Below are 19,789 nucleotides of genomic sequence, written 5' to 3'. Positions count from 1 at the left end.
CTGAATGCCGCGGGCTAGGGGCCAGGCCAGGCTCTGACCCGGGAGACAATGGGCTGAGTGGGGCCTGAAGGACAGACTCTAGAAACAGCCACAATGTATGTTTGCAGAGCCACGCAAAGCTGGAGTACTGACAAGTGCCCAAGTACCCACTGTTAACCTGTACAGTTATGTCCTCCAGCTCTGAAGGCCAGATAAAGTGCTCCAGAAGCAGAAAGAACAAAAGAATTAAAGGGATGGTGGTACTGATTTTAGCCCATAAATGCAGAGAGCCAAGAGAGTCACTCCCACCCTTAAAATGAAACAAAACAACAACAAAAAATAAGTAACTACAAATTAGTGAATGTCCTTGTCCCCATCAGAGAACTGAGGTCCCAGGTCAACCAACTCATTACAATCTGGGGAGAGAGAGGCCCTTACACAGAGAATCTGGTCACCTTACACGTGTGTCTAACAAATTGCTAAAGGACAAGCATGAGCTTGCCTGAAACCTTGAGACCTCTGGGACACAGATATAAGAATGTGTGGGTTTCCTAGCAGGCTCTTCTTCCCAAAACCCAGCTGGGTGTTCCCAGAGAAGACAGGGAGAATCCTAGGAACACTCTCCTCCTTATACTGGGTTGTGAAATGCAAGAAGCGCAGCCCTAAAACCTAATAAAGGCCGGGAAACGTCCTCTAGGACCTCTTTAGATGTCCCGGCCCAGCCATATCTTGGCTTTAGCTCACCAGATCTGATTCCAGACTTCCAGCCTTCAGAACTGTGAGAGAACACATCTGTGTGGTTTTAAGCCATTAAGTTTGTGGTACCTTGTTACAGTGGCCACAGGTATGAATATAAACTATATGAATATCAGAGAATTTCAGAGCAAGGAATATTATTTGGGACAAAGAGAAACATGACACAATGATAAAGATGTCAGCTCTCCAAGAAGACATCAGATACTGAAACGAGTGTGCACCTAACAGCATAGGTTTAAAATACTCAGAGCAAAGATGCTGAAGACCCTAAAGGAGAAACAGACAAATCCGCAAACACCAGTGGAGACTTCACCACTCTCTCTATATTTAATTTACAGAATAATTGGGCAGAAAATCAATAAGGATACAGATGACCAGAACAGCATTATCAACCAACCTGACCTAACTGACATCTGCAGGATCCACCAAATAACACAGAATATATATTCTTCTCAAGTGCACCAGGATAGACCATCTTCTGGCCACCAAACAACTCTTAACAATTTTAAAAGAACAGAACAAATATAAAGTAAGTTCTCAGACCATAATGGAATTAAACCTGAAGTCAGTAACAAAGGTATCTGAAAAATCTCCTAAAACTTGGAAATTTTAAAAGGTACTTCTAGTGGTGCCAGGGTGGTTCAGTCAGTGAAGCTTCCTATTCTTGATTTCAGCTCAGGTCATGATCTCAGGATCATGAGATTGAGCCCTGTTTTGAGCTCCACACTGAACATGGAGCCTGCTAAAGATTCTCTCTCTCTCTCTCTCTCTCTTTTTCTCTCCCTGTGCCCTTTTCCCCCTGAACTCACACACTCTCTCTCTTAAAAAAAAATTTAATTAATTAAAGAAGATATTTCAAGTAACAATGGATCCAAGAGAAAGTCTTATGGGAAATTAACAAATATCTTGAACTGAATGAAAATAAAAACATTTAAAAATTGTCAGGATGCAGCTAAGGCAGTGTTTAAAAGGAAATCAGAGCATTAAATACCTCTATTAGGGAAAAAAAAAAGTTTCAATTCAGTAACCTCAGCTTCTGCCTTATGAAGCCAGAGAAAGAAGAGCAAGTCGAACCCAAAGCCAGTAGAAGGAAGGACATACTAAAGATTAGAGCAGAAATCAATTAATTTGGAAGCAAAAAAGCAATAGAAAAAAATGAATGAAACTAGAAGCTTCTTTTTGTGGGGAAGATCAACAAATTTGATAAATTCCCAACCAGACTGATCAAGAACAAAGAAAAAATACACAAATGACCAATATCAAGACTGACAAAGGAGACATGACAACTGACCCCACAGACATTAGACAGATAAATATAGGAATACAACTCTATACCTATAAATTTGATAACTTACATGAAATATATCAACTCCTTGAAAAAAGTGATACAGATGGGGTTCCTGAGTGTCTATCTCCTTTCCTTGAGATCCCATCCATAATGGAAGGAACCCCCAAGTACTGGGAATGAATGAGCTATGCCAGGACTAGAACCCACCAGCCTCTGTGGTGATTATGATTGTAGTAGGTTTAGAAGCAGAAGAGTAACATCAGGTGCAGCAGATAACCTTATTGAATGCCAGCTGCAGGGCAATGACCTAAAGCTCCACACATATTAATTCACCTCATTCTTCACAACAAACCTCCGAAGTAGGTACTGTGGTTATTTCCATCTCACACATAAGGAAATTGAGATTCAGAGACTAGAAGTGTCTTGCTGAGGACCACCTAGCAAGTGACAGGGTCAGGAACACACCTGAGTCTACAGCATCCAGCTGTCCCATTTTGTGTAACACTATCCCAGTTTAAAACCAGATATCCCAGATCCCAAAAACCCCTGTGTGCTGGGCTGGTCACCCTATGCCAAGTCTCTCAGATGCCAGAACCTTTTTTGCATCATTATGACTGACTGAAATGAATCAACTGATTTTTAAACAAAATCAAATCCAACATAAAAACAATTAAAAAAATTTTTTTTGTCTTTCTCACCTGCGCAGAAGGCAGAGCCATCGTAAATGTTGGAGGTCTCCCTAAAGGGGCTGTCCGTGCCACTCACATCATGGTGGTCTCGGCTAAGGACCACCGGCGCCTGTAGCAGAGAAGGAAATGAGATGTCGGCAGTGTCTACCATAGCTGCCTGGCACACACCAGAAACCCTCTAGATCGCTCCCCCAGGAAATATACCTTCCTCAACAAGAGAAAGCATAGATGTTTCTGATGGCTTCCTGTAGCTACCAACAGGTTCATTCCACAGATTGGGTGCTTTCTATACGTGCAGGCCACCCACGTGTTATGGCCGTATTGGCTCATTGGGTAGTCTCAACCACTCTAACCAGATAGCTATGCCTGTTACCATGCCTGTTTTATAGACAGGAAAACTGAGGTCCAGTGAGGAGAAGAAACTTGCCAATGACATAGAGCTGGTGAGTGGACAGGTTGGGATTTAAATCCATACACAGTATACTAGAATCTGGGCTTTCCCCTGAGTCTGCATGCTAAGGAAAGGGGCAGGGGTGCCGAGTGGATGCTTCCTTTCTGGGCCTTGGTTTTCTGGATAAGGAAATCACCAAGATCCTTCCTGTGCTGCCGTTCTCTGTGAGGACACAGACTTTTCAAATGGTGAAAGCACAGGGGGTTTAATATTTCAAATGCATGTGTTGGCAATTCTTCCTGTTCCCAAAAGATCTCAGGCTGCTTGGAAGTCTGTGACGTGGTGCCAGGAGGTCGGCAGCTCTGTACCCCAATGACAGAATACAGTGTAGCCCTGATGGTTGAGTGGGGTCATGGCTAAGGACAGGCCAACCAGGCTCCCTTGTGCCAGGCACAGGGTGGTTCCATTACAAAAAAAGTTCTAACTGGAATAATTAAGTGGTAGAGGTAAAGGTGCTGGGGCAAAGGGGCACATTCCGTGCCCACAAGCATGAGGTGAGTGCTAGTCTGGCCCAGATACACCTTTCACTTGGCTGTCCTCAGGAGGAGGAAGGCAGTGGAGCCCACAGCTGCAACAAGCAAGCTCTTTCCAGCACCAAACTGGAATCTTTCTTGAGTGTCTCACAAAGGAACCATGGCTAGCCCTATGGTTAGGGCTATGGCCTATGGTTAGCCCTATGGCCAGCCCTTCCCAGTTGTCATAGAATTGCATAGGCTCCCAGCGTAAGAGGAGGTATCTTGCTGAAAGGGGAACTCCCCATGTTTCTGAATTAAGAGGCCTTCTTCTCCTTTTCTTAAACAGGCCAAGCTTGCTCTTCACGTATGCTCTGAACTGCCATCCCCCAGAGATTCTAGCACCTTCCAGATATTCAGCTCTCAGTTCTACAGCCATTAACTCAGAAGACCTGTTCTGACCACCCCGTCTAAAGTCAACACTCATTCCTACCCCTCACCTGCACCCCATCATCCCCACCCCGTCGAAAGCCACCGCTCATTCCCAACTCATCACGCCCTCCCTGCCACTTCTACCCCATTACCCACACCCCCTCACCGCCATTCACTTTCTTCTCATGTCCATCACCATCTGATGTTCCCTCTAGACTTATACCTTTATCCCGCAACATCAGTTTCTCTTCCCTACTGCGTGGATGAGGATGGGACCCTGCCTATTTTGTTCTCTGCCACGGAGTCCCCAGTCCTTCAAAACAAGTCTGGCATGGAAGAGGTGCCCAATCAAGCGTGTGGAATGAATGACAAAGACTCCCTGCTCTCCGTGCTAACCGGCCAACTACAGCCTGGACAAGAGTGTGCCTAGAGAGAGTCCTGGTGGAGCGGCCCCAGCCCTCCTCCTAGGCATGCTGAGCTCTGGCAGTGCTCCCTGAGATGGACTAGGGTTGTTGTCCCTGCCACCACCACAACCACCCACCAGGACAGGCATCATGTTCATCAGTCTGATTTCCCTTTCACAGCTGATCACTGGCACTCTCAAACCCAGGGACACTAGAAAGAGCTTTGCGGAACAGCCTTCCAAATGGGTGTCCCCAGAGCTCCAGGTCCTCCATGGTGGGCTGCTGACTGGGAATAAAATGGGGGAAAGCTAGGAAAGTTTGTCATAGTTTATAAAAAGATAATTTTTTAAAAAAGGTAATTCAAGAAAGAGGAGTCACTCAATCCTCACACCTAGGCTTTGGGGTTAACAGAAAATGGCACCTGAGTCTCAGAGACAGCACCTGACTTGCCCAAGGTCACACAGCAGGAACCATATCAGAGGCTCGCTTTGAGGACAAGTCTCCTCACTCCTGCTTCCCAGTTATCTGCCCTGCAACCTGACACAAACACAGACCACGGGGCCTCCGGGCCATGCCGGCGCTGATGGCAAGGAGACAAGGGGAGGCCTCCATCCTGCAGCCCAGAATGTGTTACCTTGATCTCCCCACGGGCGATGGCTTGGTTGAAGGCCACAGCGATGGCCACACGGCCTTTCTGGTCTGAGTACAGGATCCTTGCCTGGGACCCCACTACCTGCGGGGAAAAGGTAGAGAAGAGGCACTTCGGTGACTTAGTGATGTGCAGGCAGCAACTTGGGTGACAGGTCCACCAGCAGCCAGATAGTCCCCTCAAGGCAGGTTGTGGAGCACCCCGAGGTGTGTGATAGCTCTTCAGTCTGTGGGCCTGAGGCGGGCCCTCACGTCCAGCCCCCCCCCCATGCCACCACGCTGACCCTCTGCGTGTCCACACACAGTCGGGCCCCCCAGATGCCCCTCTGTGATCCAGCGCCTCAAGGCTTAACCCCATGAGGGGTCTCTGAAACCCTGACCTGCCCATCTCTCGCGGTGTTACCTATTAGGAGTATACTCCGGCTTGAGTCCTCTCAATAAAAAGAATATGAACATCACCTAAGGCAATTTCAGATTGTGCCCAGCACAGCCGCAATTTCTCTGCACACCATCGCTCACTGCTGCGTTTGTGAGGAAGGTGCTGGGATCCTCATCCTCAGCTCCACTTTATAGACGAAAATACTGGGGCAAGAGGCTGAGCCACCTGCCCACAAGCACCTGAGTCCTAGGTGGCATGGCCAGGCGCCTGTGGACAAAACACCAAGAGCAGCCCTTCTGGAGGGTGAGACAGGTCGCTCCCACGAAATGGAAGCGGCAGCAAGTGAAAACGAACAGTGGTTCTCAAGCAGGGGCAAAGCCTGGATACATATTTGGGTGCTGCTGGCGTGTGCATGGGAGGGGTGCTGCTAACCATCCTACAACATGACCCCCTGCCCCAACGGAGACTTATCCAGCCCCCAGGCACTCGCACTGATATTTGAGGCAGCTGGCGGTTGTTCTTGTTCACAGCAGCATTATTCACAACAGCTAAAATGTGGAAGCACACCAGGTGTCCATCGATGGATGAATGCACAAGAAAAATAGATACACTCTGTGCAGACAATGGAATATTACTCAGCCTTGAAAAGGAAGGGAATTCTAACACACACTGCAGTGTGGATGAACCTTGAGCACATCATGTTGAGTGAAAGAAGCCAGTCCCACAAGGACCAGTCCTACACGATCCCACTCACATGAAGTCCCTAGAGCAGTCAAATACAAAGAGACTGAAAGTACGGTGGTGGCCGCCAGGGGCTAGGGGAGGGGAATGGGGGTTCATACTGAATGGGGGTGGGGTTTCAGCTTGGGAAGATGAAGAAGTCTGGAAACAGATGGTGGTGATAGTTGTACGCAATGTAAGGGTACACAAAGCAACTGAATTGCACTTTAAAAATGGTTAAAGTGGAAAACTTTATGGTAATGTATATATTGCCACAACTGAAAAAAAAAAAATTATTTGGTCCAAACATCAATTGTGCTGAGACTGAAAAACCCTGGATTCTCCAAAGGGGACGTAGGTGTTTCTCTCCACTGCCTGGCCACTCGTCCTGGAATGAGGTGGAAGGTTCAGTAGTGGGTGCCGGAGGGAGCCGCAGCCCTGACCCTGAGCTGGAAAACAGCTCTGTCTGGGCCGAGGTGCCGGCCAGCACAGTGAGCTGAACCACTTTTCTCTTGCATGTGGCTTGCTAACAGCCTTACTAGACTCCCGCCAGCTGCCTCAGAGTCATGTGGGAAGGACTATACTAGAAATCAGCACTGCAGAGATTTTCAGATGTCTTGGATCCAGAAAAAGAAAATCGAGGAGGAATGGGCATAGGATTGCCAGCTCCATCAAGAGTGAACCTTAAAAGAAACTCAATTAAAATGTAAAAAAAAAAAAAAACAAAAAAACAAAAGGATGGCCTTCTGTGATCACCATCTTTCCCTAAGGCAAAGAGCAATGTGAAGTAAGTATGGAGAACACAACCTCCAGAAAACTTCAACTCAAACACAGAAGAGACAGTCTTGCTTCTCTATCACCCTTGTAGCGGCATCCAGAGGGCCATTCCCCATGACCCTGACCTCCCAAACTCCCCTTAGCCCCTTCCTGCTCTGTGGGAGCCCTTCCCTCAAGGCCAGGTCCTTGTCTTCTCCAGGCCACCTCCAGACTGGCCCTACACATTTCTGCTCCTGCTCCAACCTCCCCACAGCCCAGATTCTCAAGTCCAACAGTGGGGTGGTCGTCTCAGATTCTGAGCAGACACAGAGACCACTGTTGACATGGGGGTTGTGGTTGAAACACGTATGCCAATCACTGGCCAAGGAGGAGTCTGGGTAGGTAGTGTTGGGCCCCAGGAGCCCAGGAGCAGGGACAGTGCTCAGGGGAGTCCCTCTCTGGCCCTAGGACCTCTAGGCCAGGAACACACTAGTCTGGATGTGTGTCCAGCAGGCAGTCTGTTCATCGAGGTCTGTGGCCAAAGGCATGTGAGCCAGATGCTCGTGTTTCATTTGTCCCCAGTACACTAGGCCTGCTGCTGCCTCAGGGCCTGTGCTTCCGTTGGTCCTGTACCTCCCTGACTGTCACAGGGCAGCTCCTCCATCCCCCAAACTCCCAGCCTTCAGACCCAAACTCACAACTCAGCTCCATACTTAGTATGTTCTCCATAATTATTGTGTACTCCATACTCAGAGACACCTTTCTGACCAGTCTGTATAAAGCAGTCCCCACCCAGCATCACCTTGATCCATGTTCACATGCATGTAAGCAGACACGAGGCAGCGGCATGCATCTCTGCTCAGCCCTGGGCCTAGCCGTGCCTCTTGCACAGACTGTCCCAGAGGGCCTGTTCCAAGTATGCACACCACCACAGCTCGGGTGTGCACACAGTCACTGGCATCTCAATGCGCAGCTGAGACGGGAAGCTCAGAGAGACTGAGCCACTCTCCCCAGGCCACACAGAGGAAAAGCCAGGAGGCCTGACTCAAGAGAGCTACTTGTGGAGTAACTGAGTGAGCAATGACCTAACTGACCCTGGTCACTGCCCCAGGGCCCCAGGGCACCATTTGAAAGGCACCAGGCTTCTTTGTTCAGAGGCCTGCTGGATGAGGTGGCTGCTGCTGTCTCCTATGAGGCCAAGGACGCTGCCACCTAAGCAGTCTCACAGGGTATGTTGGCACCATCTTGGGGCTCATATATACCAGCCCCCCACCTCTGGGAGGGCAGTCCAGAGGCCCACCCCTGCTTCCCGCCAGGCCAAGCCCTCACCAGCCGGTGCTTGGCGGCCTCCCGGATCCAGCGGATGTTGTCCATATACTGCAGCTTCACAGCCAGGTTCACTGCAGGGAGAAAGTAGGGTGTCACAGGCCCCAGGGTCCCCTGTTCTGTGGGGCTCAGGCATGGGCCCTCCCGCTGGCAAGTGCTCAGCATAGCAGACATCTGTCCTGCAAGCATCATGGAGCCCAGACACAGGGTCAGGAAGCTCCCATCTTCAGTACCCCACCAGGCCATCTGAATTCTGGAATCAGTAATGCCAACAGTCACATGATGTGTGTGACCCCCCCCCCCCCGCCTAATAATTCATTCCCTTAGCAAACATTTATTGAGTCCTCAGCGTAGGCCAGGTGCTGTGCCAGGCACTGGGAACAGAGACTGCTGCACACCAGGGAGGAAATAAGTGTGGTGAGGTACTCACTGCGGTGGGGGGGGGGGGATGTCAGGGGGGCCAAAGGAGTCTTTGCAGAGGTAATGGTCAAGCTACCTCCTAAATGCTAAGAAGGAACTAGCTACACAAAGATCTGAGCGAACAGTGCTCTAGGCAGAGGGAACAGCAAATGCAAAGGCCCTGAGGTAGAACAAAGCTCGGCCTATCTCAGTAAGACAGGCCAGTAGGGTAAAGTGTGGAGGGCGAGCTGGAGTCAGAGGGTAGCTGTGTTCCTCGGGACTTTTTTTAAGAACTCACACTTTAAAAATTTTTTATTAAAAATGAAGGCAATGCTCACAAGTCATCACTGCCAAATTACTTCACTACCTTTTACCAGGTTCTGTGCTCTTGAGGTTACGTGTCTGGGGGAGAGCTGGCTGCAGCTCCGTGTGCAGCCTCGCTGGAAACCAGAGTATTTACACCGCAGCGGCCAGCAGGTGCACCAGCTTAGGGCTTCCTCCCGGAGGGCGTTTTGATGGACACGCACCAGCCCGCCAGCTCCCCTAGCACCTGGAGGATATCTAAGAGAGCACTGCTACTTCCCTTCCCCTTCCCGGGAGGCCTTCCCGGCACTCCTCTTCCCGGTCCCCAGCGACGCCCCCACCCCGACCCTCCCCGGCCCGCCCCGCCCCCGCCTGGCTCCTCCCACACCCTGCATCCGGGTAACCTGGGCGTGCCCCCAGCCCCCAGAGCCTGGAACGGTCCCTGGGGTCTGAAAAGGAGCCTCCGAGGCTGAAGGACCCTCACAGACAACTGGCGAGAAGGTGCCCGGGACCTGCAGAAAGGCTGCGGAGAAGTGGGGGTAGGAGCTAAGATGGCTGAGGACGTTTCCTAAAATTCTCGTCGCCTCCTCTCCACGTGATAAGCGACACGTCAAATCCACTACACTTAAAGGGACTGAGGTTAAACCAGGGGCGGGGGCCGGTCGTCCGTGGAGGGTCAACCACCACCATCCGCGCGTGAAGGCAGAGCCGCGCTATGTATCGGAGAAGCCTCGGGCCGGGGCAGGAGCTCCGACGCGGGGAAAGCAGAGCGGGCACAGCAGAAAGGTGCGAGAACCAGGAGCACCGTGCACAGGCACGACCCCGAGGCCCCCAGCGCTCGCGCCTGCGGGGCGGGGGCGGCAGGCTGGAGGTGAGCAGAGAAGGGGGCCGCGTCAAGGGGGTGGGCTGCCCTGGAGCCGCTGCTGGGCCACCTGCCTGTCAGCGTCGCCCGTCCCACAGCCTCACCTCCATCAGCGATGGCCTTCTCCAGCACGCATGTGGCCAGCTCATCTGTGACTGCCAGGTCCTGGGGGTCCCCTGACGTGCACACCCAGCGGAAAGGCCCAAATCCCAGGGAGAATATGTCCCTGCAAAGACAAAATGCCTCCTAGCCTCGGGGCTCCCCAGCCTGGCTGCACCCACTGATGGGCGGGGGGGCGCCGTGAACCTGGAGGGAAGGCCTGCAGGTGCTGCAGAACTGAGAGGGGTGAAGGTTGTATGCTGGCTGGGGGGGCTTGGATGTGGGCACACATAGTGAAGTTATCCTGTGTCCAGAATTGTTGCTGCAAGCCCCTGAGCCACTAACTGGACAGCAAGTTTAGAAGCTTCCAGGTCCCCTCTCCCCGCTCAGCGCCCCCCCCCCCACCGACCCGCCTCCTCAGCCTCTCTCCCCTGTTCCCTCCTCCCTCTCACCTCCCTTCCCCAGTTCCCTTCAGTCTCCCTTCCCTCACTGTTCCCACCTCCCTCTCAGCCTCTCTGCTCCCCTAGATCCCCTCCTCCCTCAGGCCCCTGATGTGGGAAACAAAGGCAGAAGGAAAATGGTTAAATTTCCTTACTACCTACAGCCCATTGATAAGTCCTTGAAACAGGCAGAGTTACATTCTTCTAGGGACTCAACTGCCTCCATGTTAATACTTGACTAAGGGCAAAAGACAATCCTAGCCCAACCACTCATCCCCCAAGGATCCTGTAAGTCTACTTTAACATATAAAAATTCCTTTGGAAATTTCCTTTATCTCTATTCCCTAAAATACATGTTGGCAATCACCCCTCAGGCATATGGCCCACGGTTGTACATCTGAAGGGTCTCACGACTAAGGTTTTATTAGACAGTAATAAATTATCTTTTCCCAACAACAGTTAGCCTCCTCAAGGTCCTGGAAACCTTGCTTCCAGAATTCCTTAGAGGCTTTTGCTATCCCTGAACCCCCATCCAACTTGAAAGTACATAATGCGCCACTCTTCATGACACCGATGCAGTTCTTTGTGCCCATGGGTCCTGTCCTCATGCTTTAAGAAAACCACCTTTTTGCACCAAAGATGTCCTTAGAAATATTTCTTGGCTATTGGCTTCCAACTCTAACATCTTTCCTACATCATTCCCCCCTCCCCATCAGCCCCTCTGCCCTCAGTGTTACCCCTCTCCCCTCAGTGTTCTCTGTCCCTCCTCTTAGATCTGCATCATTTCTTGCTGCAGGAGCAGGGAGCTGGGATACAAACAGGCAGAAATTCCTTTATAGTGTTGTTACAAAGACAACCTGAAAATCAATGAGCTAAATCGAAGTAGTTGGGAGCAACATTAAGTGGGGGGCTTGACCAGGTTTTCCTTAGGCAAACTGACCTTTCTAGGTGGGCTCTAGGCCCCTGGCCTGTCCCCTGTCCCCTGTTCCCTCACCTGTCCCCTGAGCCCACCCTCCTCTCTGGACAGCTCCCTGCTGTATGTAGCTTGGCAGTGTGGCACCCTGAGCCTCTGCTTCCTCACCCATAGTGAACCTGAGAAGGAGACCATCGCCTTTCTTCCCTCTCTCCCTCTTTGGTCCCATCTTGTGTGCAAATGGGCTGGTGAACCTTCCAGAAGCATCCTGAGGCCTCCCATCCCGTGTCCCTGTGTTGCTGGGTTTGACCCCGAGGCCTCCCTGCTCAGCCAGATCTCCCTCGGATTATCTCCTGTTTCTCCCTACCTCAGGACTTTGCCAACCTGAGTGTCTAGGACCCAGAGGCTAGAAGTGACTCCATCACTTACCCCATGATGTGCTGGACATACGAGGGGTAGCGGAATTCCGTCTTGCTGGCATCTTTCTTCTCCACGTCAGCTCCTGTCGGCAGAGCAGCCAGCCGAACAGAATCAGCTGGAGGGTCTGAGGGCTGCGCCACACTGCCTCGAGGCGAGGACTCATACCCCTCTCCAGGGGGGGATTTAAACAGAGGCCAGGCAAAGACTATAGCAAGTCTGCCCTTGCTGTGGGGCTGGGCGGGGGCATGTCCACATTGCCCTCATGTGCCAGGTCCTTCAGTGCCCCCAAAGGCCCACCAGAACTTTTGAACTCCAGGAGGGGGCCTGGTGCAGGGACAGGGCTGGAGGGCCACCTTCCTCTGTGTAGCTTTGTATCATCTGAACTTTACCTTCCAGCATGAGTCACCTGTTCTACAGAAAAGTTTCCCACGAACATTAGGGAGGGCACATGATGGTACGAGCACGAGGTATTATATAAGACTGATGAATCACTCACCTCTACTTCTGACACTAATAATACACTGTATGTTAATAAATTGAATTTACATTTTTAAAAAATAATTTCCTTCTCAGAAAAGTTAAGCTGTATATTCCCCTCACTGGACCTTATATCCAAGCATCCTACCAACTCTTTGTGGCACCAGATGTTCTTAAGACAAATGGAAAAACTGAGGCCCAGAGGCCAAGGACCTGGTGGGACCAGCTCTTAGAAGGCCCCGGGCAAGGGCACAGTGAAAGCTGCATGCCGTGCCCCTCTTCCCGCCGGGCACCTGCCAGGTCCACTCCTGGCTGGTGAGAAGGGAGAGTGCCCAGTGCCAGGGTCTTGGCCCCTCACCTCGCCTTCATTGTGTCTCACCTGCTCTTTGGGCCTCCAAGAGGAAGGCATTGCCATAGTCCCAAAAGAAGAAGTTCTCCTTGGCCAGTCTGTTGATGGCTGAGACTTGCCTCCTCAGGCTGCAAGAGCCCAGTGGTTCACGGTCAGCCCTGTCTCCCCACCGCCCCAACCGAGAGGTCGCAAGAGCAGGCTCTCTGCGCCTCACCCCTGTCACCCCTCCACCGCACCCCATGGGGCTCAGCCAGCTCTGCTGTTTCCTTCCCTTCGGACAGAGGAGGGAACAGATTCAGAGAGGTTAAAGTTCTAAGGCCACACAGTTGGCCCCTGGAGAACCAGGCAGAGGCCTAAGTTAACCAGTCCAAAAGCTCCTGCACCCCTCTCCCCCCACCACACACACCGGAGTAGCCCTGGGACCTCATCACCTTTCCTGGACCAGGCCCTTGAATGCAGCAGGGTCAGAGGCCATGAGGCTCTGGGCCTCTGCGAAGCCCAGCTGCACAGGGTAGTAACCACCATTGAATGGGTTGTGGCAGGATGTCTGGTCTGATCCCAGGTCCACCAAGAGCTCCCCTGTTGTGTCCAATTCATGGACCAGGCGCTCCCTGGGGAAAACAAGGGGTGATCAATGTGGGACGCATCTGCCCAGGGCAGGGGTAAGCATGCCCTGGGGCCTGAGTTCACAGGCCTGCTGGGAGGAGATTGCCCTCCTCTCTCAAAGGAACATCTGCAGGAAGTCTGCTATGAGCTCAGGCCAGGATCTGGGCCTTGAAAACTGGGAGTGGAGCTTAGCTGAGTACATTTTAGAAGCGTTGTGTCCTGGGAGCACATGGCCACCATCAGTACCCTATCTGGAGGGGGAGGTTCACCCAGGGTCCCCCAGCCTGCCAACTCCCATCCCCCACTCACCAAAGATCCACCACATTGCCATGGTAACCAAGACTGAGCACCTCCTTCCTTTTCCTTGCTTCCCTAGAAGGGCACAAGAGCAGAGCAGACGGCCTATCACACCTGCCCGCAGATGTCCACCAACACCAACACCAAGCTGGCAAGAACGCAGAAGAGCCTGGAGGTCACAGAAAGCACTGTGTGTGTCAGCATCCAGCCCAAGGTGCAGCAACCTCTGAGGCGTGTCTTCTGAGGACCCGGAACTGTAACAGCAGACTTGAATGCTCCAGACGAGAGAACGGAGATGACAACAGTGACAAGCCTTCTCCAGGGGATTCACAAAATCAGGGCTGTTGCTGTTAGTGCTCTGTTGGGGATCATTCTAGAACTCATGTAAGGTGATCCTAAAATTGCAGACATCACTAAAGGGGATTCCAGGGGCTCCTGGGTGACTCAGTCTGTTAAGTGTCTGACTATGGATTTTGGCTCAGGTCATGATCTCAGGAACATGAGACTGAGCCCCACAGAGGGGCCCTGCCTTGGGTCCCATGCTCAGTGGGAAGTCTGCTTGAGATTCCTCCCCTCTGCCCCTCCCCACTGCGCTTGCATATGTTCACACTCTCTCTATGTCTCTAAAATAAATAAATTGTAAAAAAAAAAAAAAAAAGACAGGTGTCTGGGTGGCTCAGTTGACTGATCGTCTGCCTTCAGCTCGGTTTGAGATCTCAGGGTCTTAGGATCGAGCCCCACTTTGGGCTCCATGCTCAGCAGAGAGTCTACTTCTCCCTCTCCCCTTCCCCATCCCTCATGCTCGCTCTCTTTCTCTGTCTCAACTAAATAAATAAAATCTTTTTTTTTTAAATGACTCCAAACGTTATTGGGAGAGATAAAAGGACAAAAAAAGGGGGGGCAGCATATTTAATAGACAGAAAACCACAGAAGATTTAATACATGAAGCCTCACAGGTAGGAGAAGTGTCAGAAAGCAACAGTAGGTGGGGAGCTTGGGCGCTCACTCAAAGGTGCAGGTTGACTGCACACCGCACTTTGCAGAGAGATGCCAGCGGAACCAACATGCTCCTCGCTCCCAAATGGAAGAAAACGAAGTGGGAAAAGGCATATATTTCCAGAGCAGTTAGGAGCACAGGAGCAGTGACCAGTGGAGAAGGAAGACAGGATCGATCCCAGCAGCAGGACCAGCATGGGGACGAGGTCCCCACTCCCAGAGGCTCATCCACTCCCATCTGTGTCTTCCACAGCTCAGGGAGCAGAAGTATAACCCCTCGGGCTGCTTGTGGCACCCTGTTACATGGCTCTAACCTGATTCTTTCGGGGTGTGCGTGTGTGTGTGCGCACGAGTGCAAGCACATGTATGCAAGTGTGTGAGTATGTTCAGGACGCTCAACAGAATTAACAGGGATAGGAGTCAGATCAGGCCAGACCCATCCATGTCCCACTAGAAGTCTGGAATCTCTCCTATGTTCCTATATTCAATGGAAACTCACCTGAGAGTTTTACACAGGGGTACAATGGGGTCAAAGTAGGATTTTTAAAAGATCCTGGTAATGGGAGTATCTCCCAGTTCAGCATGTGCTTGAACATTTTCCTATAAGCCCCTTTTGAAGAGCCCTGAGCAAATCTAATTGCAGCAGGGCTGGAGAACCGTTGAGCGGTGTGTCCTCCCCAAACAGAGTTCAGTTCTGCACAGCAAATCAGTTGAGAAGATGCTTCAAAAAACCGGCCCCCAGGGGCACCTGGGTGGCACAGTAGCTGAAATGTCTGACTCTCCATTTTGGCTGGGGTCATGATCTCAGGGTCATGAGACCAACCCTACCAGCTCCATGCTCAGCCAGAAGTCAGCTTGGGATTCACTCTCCCTGTGCCCCTCTCCTGCCCCCTAGTGTTCTCTCTCTCTCTCTCTCTTTCAAACAAACAAAATGACGTTGGATCAGCCGCCCCCAGGGCAGTCCTCCCCCATTCCCACTGAAATACCTTAGAAGACATCACACCAGAGGGAAATGTTGCCAAGCCCCTGTCCTCCACCCAGAGAACCAGAGCATGGGTGAGGAGGAAGACCCACTTACCCCCAACCTGGAGTCATTCTGAGGAACAGTTCCATCTTTCAAAGGCTTATTTTCCTCCAGCAGATTAGATGAGCACCTGCTATGTGCCAGGCTCTCAGCTAGGCACGGAGCCACAACAGTGAGAAATACAAGGCACAGTCTTTGCAAAATGGTGGCTCAACCTCAAGAAACTCATTTAGCAGCGAGTGTCTGACCACCAGGTACTAGAACTTAAAGGGCTTCCTGCACCCCAGCCCTAGTGACCACTGAGATATTCTGATGGAGTTAGAAGGGGAACCTGGCTGGCTCGATCAGGAGAGCCTGCAGCTCTTGATTTCGGGGTCATGATTCAAACCCCACAGTGGGTCCTGTGATGTTGGTACCGTCCAACTTCTGTGGGGTCCCTTGGTGAGGCACCACCTGTGGCCGAGTGTCAGGCATTTAACAGGCCCATGTAAAGCAGCCCAGCTTCTAGGCCCTTTCTTGGGGTCTCCCCACATTTCCACACTCATGTGTCAGGCACTGTACCTGAGTCTTTCAATGCAGTGGTCCAAGCTGCTGGTCACTTCCATCAGCCATCCTTGCTCGTGGCGTTTCATGAGGGCGGCTTTATCCACCTGGGACCATGAGATGCAGGGTCCCCAGTTACGGGGCATGTCAGCCTCCACTGGGAAGATGCCATCCCACATGCAGGTCCCCCAATTTTGTAACAGAGCATCAGGGCAGATGCTGTGAGCTGCTTTCCAATGTGCGTTCCCCCTCCTACTCTCCTTATCAACAGAATCCAGATTTTCAAGAGGACACTATGTTCATCCCCAGTCCAAGTGAACCATAACTACTCTGTCCACTGTCTCCAGCCTCCCTTTTAGGTAAAAACTTCCATTTGATACAATACTGATCAATGAAGTAAAAGAAGGGGCTTCTCAAATATTATTTTCCTGCTAAAATAGAGTCAGTAAGGGGTGGCACTTCCTTTCTCCCTCCTTCCTGTCTTAAATGGAGATGAAATGGCTGGGGCTGGGATAGCCATTTTGTAACCACGAGGGAAATCCAAGACAATCTAGAGATGTTGGCTGGACATCACTGAGCTGCTGGACCAATGCCAGCACTGGTGGCTGTGTGAGAAAAACAAAACCTTATTTGTGGAAGCTGCTATAGTTTGATTTTCTGTTACCTAAAGCCAGGTGGGCTCCTAAGAAGTACAAGAATGTATGACACAGGCTTAGTATCAACTAAGTGTAAGTCACAAAGTTGTGTTTCACCAAGGCTTCTCTCTCTCTTTCTCTTTTAGGATTCCTTATTTACTCTTTGGGAATCTTATTACAAATACTTACTGAGTGTTCTCTCTGTGGCAAACACGTTTTGAAGATACAGAGGAAAGTAGATGAGGATGAGGGTTGAGGATGAGGCAAGGGGAAGTCAAGGCTTTTTAAAAACGCAGGCTGTTTTCCTGCAGATTCCAGGGGATGAGCTCTGTGTGAGCTAACGTTAGCTGCTGTAACTTATTTTCTGTGTAGGAGCTGAAGGCAGGCCCCCCAAAATGTGCCACTCTGGCATATTGATTATTTTAAATACAAGTCACTTAAGAGACGCCTGTGCAAGGACACTCAGGCCTTCTTCTGTCCCCCGAAAGCAGGAAATACATCTCCCATGAGAAGGTACGCCCTACCCCAACCAGGTTTGTCTTAAAGCTCCTTGCCTCCTCTCCCTGGCTCCCTTCCTCTCCTTGGCACTCCCAAAGAAAGCCGTGAGAGCCACTGAGCAAACGCCACCTGCAACACTTCTCCTGAAGTCCACACCCCCCCACCCGACTGTGACCTGTCTGAGCTGGAGAGGTCTATGCTCATTTATCCATATTTATTATCCACCGGCCGTGTTCCAGGGATTTGGTGGGATAAGAGAAGTGCCCACAGAAGGCGCAAATGTTGACTGTGGAAGGTGATGGGCACTTATCAGGCAGCAGGCATAAACTGCCGTTGGAATGCCACCGCCCCCACCCCCCCCCCGCCCCAGGGAGTTCTGCGTGGTGGAGAGAGAAGAGACAGCTGGGAGTGTGAGTGTGAGTGTCTCTAGACTGAGGGAGGAAGCAGGTGGGCAGAGAGCAGGATTTCTCCTATGTTCCTAGACATACCCCCGCCACTGGGCTCACCTCTGCTATCACACCGATGCACCCCACGATGACTGCGGCTTTGGCTTGTGCACCACTCATTCCGCCCAGCCCAGAAGTGACAAAGACCTTCCCAGTGAGGTCCTTGACACCCAGGTACCGTCGGCCAGCATTCAACACGGTTAGCTGCCAGGAGAAGAGGCAGGCACTCACTGTCCCCTCCAGCACATCAGCCTCCCACCCCCTGCAGCCAGGCATGGCCCTTTTTCTCACCACTGTGCCATGGACAATTCCCTGGGGTCCAATGTAGCAGTAGCTGCCTGCTGTCATCTGGCCGTACCTGCCCACAGAGAAGGCAAGCCTAGGGGTGAGCCCAGAGCAGGCACAGCTTCCACATGTGTTACATAATTTAAATTTCCTTTTTAATTCCCCACAAATACATTAATATATTTTCCTTTTAAAAAGGGAAACAGAGATAAAGCTATAGTCCCCCCAATTCTTGTCCCCTCTGGCCTCCTGGATCTTTTCTAAACAGATTTTTGTTTTATTCAAAACTGTACTGTAATTGGTAAAATCACTTTGGGGACTACGGGACCATATTGATGGAGGCTGAGCGTGACCCAGCACCTCCACTGTGCAGGCTCACACCCACGTAAAGACAAGCACACCACTGTTCACAGCAACTGTATTTGCAGCAGCCAACCCCATGGAACAGCTGGAATACCCATCACAGAGGACACAGAGGACAGAGAAGCGACTGCAGACTATGAACACAATGAAATGCCATGTGGCAAAGAAAATGACCCATGTCCTCCTGTGTGTCAAGTGGCTCCGTGAAGAAGCCAGATGTGAAGAAGTACATTCTGTGGGATTCCATTCTGTGACCTTCAATGACCTTCCACTGGGGAGTCTACCTGCGGGAGGGCTGGCACTGAGCTGCAGGAGGCAGGGGAGGTGTCTTCAGAGAGGGGCTGGCACAGCTCCGGCGTGTATCCAAACTTACCTGGCCACAAACGTCAGGTGTGTGTGCTGTGCCTCAGTGAGGCAGACTGCCCTGAAGGGCACTCAGCACCGTTTGCTGTACGGTTACTGTCATTAGTAGGGGTGTTATTTATATAAATGGCCTCACTGTGTAGGTAGTGGTACCGTTTCCACAGGGGGCACAACAGCAGTGGAGGCCATCCCACAACGATCCACACAGATCCTGCCCACTCCTATTCATGGCTCCACAGTATGCAATATCAGAAGCCACAGAATGTTTGCCCCTCTGACCTCACTCTGCAAACAACGCACCCCACAGTGGCAGTGAGATGCCTCCTATCCCTCTCCCTGGGCCCGGGGAAGGAAGCAGGAAGAAGTAGTGCTAGGTCGTCAGGTGCAAACATTTCAAATATGAACATACTCTCAAGTGCCAAAGTGACTGTCACCAGCAATGCATGTGCATGTCTGTGTCCATCACTTGATAATCATCAAACTCTTGAATTTTCTGGCAATGCAACAAGGGGAGGACAGCACTTTTCTGTTGCCTGTACCTTCCTCCTCCCTGAGGACCACTGATGAAAGGAGATCCTCCAGGGCTTATGGACGCTTGCTTTACTCCTTCTTCAGTTTCAACTCCTTATCTCGTTTCTATCGGGTTCCTGTCCCCCAGCAACTCTCTCCAGCCCCTCCTCTCTGCTGAACCAACAGTGGATCCTGATTCCTGCAGATCTGTGTCTGATGCTGCGTCTATCCCATAATTTGGATAAGGCACCAGACCATGTGGAACCTCTGCATCTTCTAAAAAAGGGGGAGGCATTATCCTTGCATTGGAACGTTGTCTATTAAACAACATAAAAAATAGTGCTAAGATGATAAATACTTTCCCAGGGCAAAGGGTGAAACCATCGCACGTCCACAAGGCTGCATGGTCCCCTAACGTCTGCCAGAAGGAGGGCTCCCTAGTAGGCCCACAAACATCAAGCAGAGTGCTCGGGGAGCTCCCTTTGCACTATGCGGAAAACAGTGTCCCTTCTATCCTTTCATGAAATCTCACGAGACTCTTTGAGGAGGAGCTATTAAATTCTCTCTTTAGAGACAGGATCCAAGTTCCAAGGTTACATAGGGATATGCACCAGAGCTGGGAAATGATTTTAAATTCTTCTGATTTGGCCCTTTGTGCTCAAGTTATCCACTGCATGTTGC

The 19,789-nt window shown here is 51.1% G+C and overlaps 1 protein-coding gene across 1 annotated transcript in view; it reads right to left on the bottom strand.

Moving 5' to 3' along the window:
- Positions 1–19,789, bottom strand: part of UROC1 (urocanate hydratase 1) — a 40,614-nt gene that overhangs the window by 7,981 nt on the left and 12,844 nt on the right. The window contains exons 7-17 of the mRNA XM_004738669.3: positions 17,879–17,945; positions 17,648–17,791; positions 16,027–16,115; positions 13,458–13,520; positions 12,974–13,153; positions 12,573–12,670; positions 11,726–11,798; positions 9,949–10,070; positions 8,284–8,354; positions 5,086–5,184; positions 2,722–2,821 (exon numbers count right to left, since the gene is read on the bottom strand). Coding sequence (XP_004738726.1) covers positions 2,722–2,821; positions 5,086–5,184; positions 8,284–8,354; positions 9,949–10,070; positions 11,726–11,798; positions 12,573–12,670; positions 12,974–13,153; positions 13,458–13,520; positions 16,027–16,115; positions 17,648–17,791; positions 17,879–17,945 — 1,106 coding nt within the window. The remainder of the gene's footprint in view (positions 1–2,721; positions 2,822–5,085; positions 5,185–8,283; positions 8,355–9,948; positions 10,071–11,725; positions 11,799–12,572; positions 12,671–12,973; positions 13,154–13,457; positions 13,521–16,026; positions 16,116–17,647; positions 17,792–17,878; positions 17,946–19,789) is intronic.

The sequence above is a fragment of the Mustela putorius genome, unplaced genomic scaffold, assembly GCF_011764305.1.
Source record: "Mustela putorius furo isolate JIRA1106 unplaced genomic scaffold, ASM1176430v1.1 tig00003850_pilon_pilon_pilon, whole genome shotgun sequence".
Classification (NCBI taxonomy): Eukaryota; Metazoa; Chordata; class Mammalia; order Carnivora; family Mustelidae; genus Mustela; species Mustela putorius.
This window is presented reverse-complemented; position numbering and strand designations above follow the sequence as displayed.